At 48.1% G+C, this 4,969-nt stretch overlaps 1 protein-coding gene across 1 annotated transcript; it reads left to right on the top strand.

Moving 5' to 3' along the window:
- Positions 1-928: 928 nt before the first annotated feature.
- Positions 929-4,627, top strand: GUCA2B (guanylate cyclase activator 2B). Its single transcript, XM_003765470.3, has 3 exons — positions 929-1,146; positions 2,579-2,768; positions 3,610-4,627. The coding sequence occupies exons 1-3, from the start codon at positions 1,066-1,068 to the stop codon at positions 3,669-3,671; spliced, it is 333 nt and encodes a 110-aa protein (XP_003765518.1). The 5' UTR covers positions 929-1,065; the 3' UTR covers positions 3,672-4,627.
- The last annotated feature ends 342 nt before the right edge of the window (positions 4,628-4,969 follow it).

The following is a 4,969-nucleotide window of genomic DNA, read 5'->3' on the forward strand; positions in this document are numbered from 1 at the left end:
ACTGGAAAATGAATGGATGCCCATCAATTGGAGAATGGTTGAGTAAATTGTGGTATATGAATGTTATGGAATATTATTATTCTGTAAGAAATGACCAGCAGGATGAATACAGAGAGGCTTGGAGAGAATTACATGAACTGATGCTGAGTGAAATGAGCAGAACCAAGAGATCATTATGTACTTCAACAACGATACTGTATGAAGATGTATTCTGATGGAAGTGGATTTCTTCGACAAAGAGACCTAACTCAGTTCCAATCTATCAATGATGGACAGAAGCAGCTACACCCAAAGAAAGAACACTGGGAAATGAATGTGGACTGCTTGCATTTTTGTTTTTCTTCCCAGGCTATTTTTACCTTCTGAATCCAATTCTCCCTGTGCAACAAGAGAACTGTTCGGTTCTGCACACATATATTGTATCTAGGATATACTGTGACATATTTAACATATATAGGACTGCTTGCCATCTGGAGGAGGGGGGTGGAGGGAAGGAGGGGAAAAGTCAGAACAGAAGTGAGTGCAAGGAATAATGTAAAAAATTACCCAGGCATGGGTTCTGTCAATAAAAAGTTATAATTATGAAAGAAAAAAGAAATAAAGAAAGAAAAAGAAATCCCCTCCCCCCAGTGGACAAGGCATATTAAGGTGGGGGTATAAGGCAGTGATACCAGAAACGAGGCAGAAAATGAAGGCACTGAGATCAGCTCTTATCACAATCGTGCTCCCCCTCAGGAACTCAGGTCTGTCTGGCCCAGAGCCAGCTTGGATGAACCCTGCCTCCCATCTGCCCCCCCCCCCTCCCCCCCACCCCCCCCCCCCCCCCCCCCCGCCCCCCCCCCCCCCCCCCCCCCGCGGGGGCCCCCCCCCCCCCCCCCCCCCCCCCCCCCCCCCCCGCCCCGGCACCGCCCTTAGAGGGACACTTCCCTCCTTCTTTGACGGAAAGATTAATAAGTTACCAAGAAGCCATTATCGGGACTTAAAAAGCCCCGGAGAGAAGTCAGGGTGGAAGTCAGGAGGTGAAGGAGAAGAGGAAGACCAGAGGCAAGCCGACTGTAAGCTGGCATGAAGGTCCCGGCGTTCCCCGTGGCTGTCGCTGCCATGCTCTTGATTCTGGCCCAGAGCACCCAGTCCGTCTTCATCAAGGTGAGACCTGCTGGGGTCTGGCTCCAGCCCTGCCCCTGTCCCGGGTTCTGAGGGAAGAGAGGGCGATGATCCTTGCGTAGCATCCGTCCGGAGAGCAGAGAGGAGGGGAAGAGAGTTTTCTAATAGGCAAAGGCAGGATCCTGGACAGCGACGCAGGTAGAATGGGGCAGGTAAGAACGACGGGAGGGAAGCCAGACTAACGTGCTCCTGCCCCAGGGAAGGCCGGAGCCCAGCTGGCCTGTATTCGTCGGGGCTGAGCCCCTGCTGGCACGGGGAGCTTCGGGACCCGGGCCTCCTGCTCTAAGACCATTTCCAGGACCGAGCTGGGCTTTTGCCTCCTTTTCCCTTCTCTGATAAACAAGGAGGGGAGGAGCCCGCCACAGCCTGGAACTGGCCCCACTAAAAGTCCTTCTTCCAAGGTCCGTGAGATCGAGACTTTGCTGCTTAGGAGGCTCCTGCCGTGGACTGCCCCACCCCCAGATCCTCACACATTCACCTTCAGCTTCCTCCCTGACTTTTCTTGAAGGCAATTAGGTAGCATAATGGTGGCTGACTTGGAGTTCAGAGATCCTGAGTTCAAATCCCAGCTCAGACTCTGTCACCCTGAGACTCACTCAGTTTCCACATCTATAAAGTGGGAGTGATATTCACACTTATTTCCCTGCTTTTTTGTGATAAGTGTTTGGCAGATCTTGAAGCCCTTATTATATAGGTCAAGGGCTAGTCCTTGGATCTGGGTATTTGGGGAAGGGGTTTGGAGGCAATAATAGTGGCTGGGGGAGTAATTCCCAGGAAGATCCTCCCTCCCTAGATCCTGAGGTTGGAGGGCTATAAACCTCATTCAAGAGTAGGAATCCCCTGCTTCCTAAAGGGAAAGTAGAAAGTGCAAGGGAAGGAGAGTCATAGTCAGAGTTCACCAGCTCTTTCTCTGAAGTGTGGATAACCCAAATTTGTTGTTTATAAATTCATTTTGATTTTTAGTCTCCAGTCTTAAGGCTGAAGGGGCCTAAGATGCTAGTGAGTCTAATTTTTCTCATTTGGCATGTGAGGAAACTGAGACTAAGGTGCTGTTACCTTCCCAGGGTTACATGACCAGTCCATTGGGTTTGAATCCAGCTTTTCCTGAATCCAAGTTCGGTTGGTGTCCTAACCATCCCACTATCTTGTCCTTCCTGGGGAAAGAGGGCAGCCTCTCCCCATCCCTGCACCTGTTTGTCTACTCTTGTCCTGTCATTGCCCTGAAGAGGCCTGGGGTTCCAACCTAGTCTTTCCAGGAAAAAACTAGGGTGTGTCCCTTGACTAGGGATGTCTACAATGCCCAAGCTGCCCAGATGCCCCGTTCTCTGCTCCTCAGTCCTGTCCCCATAGCCTCCCTGTTGGGCAGGGGGCTAGAAGCTAGAGAGGGTCTAATTCTTTTCTTCTCTGCCTTCAGTATGGAGACCACCAGGTGAGGCTGGAGTCTGTGAAGAAGTTGGATGAACTCTTGGAGCAGTCTCAGGATTTGAGTATCCAAATAAAAGCCCAGGGGGACCTGTCCATCCTGTGCAACAACCCAGCACTGCCCTCTGACCTCCAGCCAGTCTGTGAGAATCACCAAGCTGCCAACATCTTCAGAGCCCTGAGTATGTGCCTTTCCCACCCCACATATAGCCAAGATACTCCTCCTCAGGTGGCTGAGTTTGATGGATGAGCCCTTCTTCACTGCCTTTATTTCTCCTCATCTCATTATTTCCCCCTCTGGATAATGATAAAGCATCCTGGAGCTGGAGTGCTCAGAAACTGTCTCTTCTACCTGTGTGACCTTGGGCAAATCCCACTACCTCTTCTACCTCAGTTTCCCTATATGTATGATCTACATGTTCTGTATCTCTCCTTACCCTACTTCTGTTATCTTCAACTCACTATTTAGCTTTTCCCACATTTCCTCTTTCCAATTGCCTCCTCTTACTCTCCCCTAATTTACTATAATCCTCCTCCCATCCTCTCACCTCTTTATTCTTCCTCACTTCTCTTTCATCTTCTAGGTCCTCATTTCACCTCTCTACTATCCTCTAGCTTACCTATGGCTCATCCTTCTTTATCTCCTGCCTCTAACCCAAATCAGAGCTCTTCACCATCTTTGACTTACTCTTCTTCTTGCCTTGAGGGAGCATCATGTAGTGGATAGAATGTTGGGCTTGGAATTGAGGAAGACCTGTATTCAAATCTCATACCTGAAACTTACTTGCAAAGTGAACTTAAGCAAGTCACTGATCACCTTAGCTTCCTCATGTATAAAATAATAACTTCAAGGCTTTTTTTGGTTCAATCTATAACTTGACCTTCATTTCATCCCTCCCCATAAACCTTCTAGGTTTCATTTCATATCAATTTCTTTGCTCTCTTTACTTTAGTCAGCTTTCCCTGCCCAAATCCAGTCAATTTTTAATCCCCTTGACTTTCATTTTTTTATACCTTCTCCAGGAGACATCGCCCAAGATGACTGTGAAATTTGTGTAAATGTGGCCTGCACAGGCTGTTACTGAGACAGCATCAGTCCTCCTCCCCACTCCAGTGAATTTCTGCTGATTCTGCCTTTTCCCCAACCTGACCTCCCTTCCTACTCCCACCCCACTTCACACACATAAAAGTACAAATGTCTAAAGATGGAGACCTCCGGTCCACTTCATGGGAAACAGGGGAAAGTGCTGGACTCCTGTCTTCTCTAAGCTATGTCTGATGAGGGAGGGGCATCTCTCCATAAGTGATGTCTGAGGGCCCTACCAGGTCTGATCAGGAAGTACAAGCTGAGCCAAGTTGAGTCAAGATGCTAAACTGATACCTCACCCCCAACACTACCAGGAACCTGAAGCAAGGCCTGGAGGAAGCCACAGGTGGAGAAGTCCAAGGCCAGCCTCCATGTGGGGCAGCACAGCACCCCCTTCTCCCATGTTCCCATATCACCACAGCCCAGAGGAAGAAATATCCTCATGGTGATAGAAGGGCCTCCATCTCCATCACCACCCCCATTATCATCAGGACCAGCATCAGCATCCTTTGTGGGGAGTTCTCATCATTTGGAGCTGAACCTTGGACAAAGAAATTTAAGCAGTCACAACTCCTACCCTTGATGAGTTTTCCTCATGCAATCTCAGACAGACTTCCTGTAGAGCCCCAAACTCTTGGAACCCTGCTAGCCAGTGAATAAAGAATTTATAAATATGCTGAGAAATGAGGAAGTGTTTTCCATTGCTGGGGGCTAAGGGAGCAAGGAGACTGAAGCTTTGTGTAAACCAAAGGCCCAAGAGCATCTCTTGGTTTGATGAAGGAAGCACTAAAGACTCGTCGATTAGGATTAGAGGGATTAGACCAGAGAGAGCATTTCCTGTTCTCTTCCAATTATCCAAGAAGCCTTAATGGACTGCCCATTCCACTTGGGGAGTTTGCTAATGCTTAAGAAGTTTTCTCTTTATAGTAAACTAAAATCTGCCTTTCTGAAACTCCTAAGCATGGCTCCCAGGGGTACTGCAGGAGCTAGCTAGTGATGGGAGGGATAATTTATGGGCTGGAGGAGAGATGTTTCATTCATTCATATATACATATATTCATTTTTCCCTTCATTTACTCAACAAGTATTTAATAGCTACAAACCCAAGAGGCTATATAATTTCCATCTGGCCCTGTATGCAGCAGGCAAGTGAATAAATGAAATTGTTCCTCAGCACCTCACCCCATCTTACTTTCATTCCCTGAACCTTTTCCCTGACAGCATGGATCTCCTCATTCCTACCTATATAATACCCTTGCGCCATCCCATAACTCCTATTTTGGTAGCTAGTTCTGA

The sequence above is a fragment of the Sarcophilus harrisii genome, chromosome 3, assembly GCF_902635505.1.
Source record: "Sarcophilus harrisii chromosome 3, mSarHar1.11, whole genome shotgun sequence".
NCBI lineage: Eukaryota > Metazoa > Chordata > Mammalia > Dasyuromorphia > Dasyuridae > Sarcophilus > Sarcophilus harrisii.

Coding starts and splice junctions, on each gene's coding strand:
- GUCA2B (XM_003765470.3), top strand. CDS start 1,066: ATGAAGGTCCCGGCGTTCCCCGTGGCTGTCGCTGCCATGCTCTTGATT. Junction 1,147..2,578: donor CCCAGTCCGTCTTCATCAAG/GTGAGACCTGCT, acceptor CTCTGCCTTCAG/TATGGAGACCACCAGGTGAG. Junction 2,769..3,609: donor CAACATCTTCAGAGCCCTGA/GTATGTGCCTTT, acceptor TACCTTCTCCAG/GAGACATCGCCCAAGATGAC.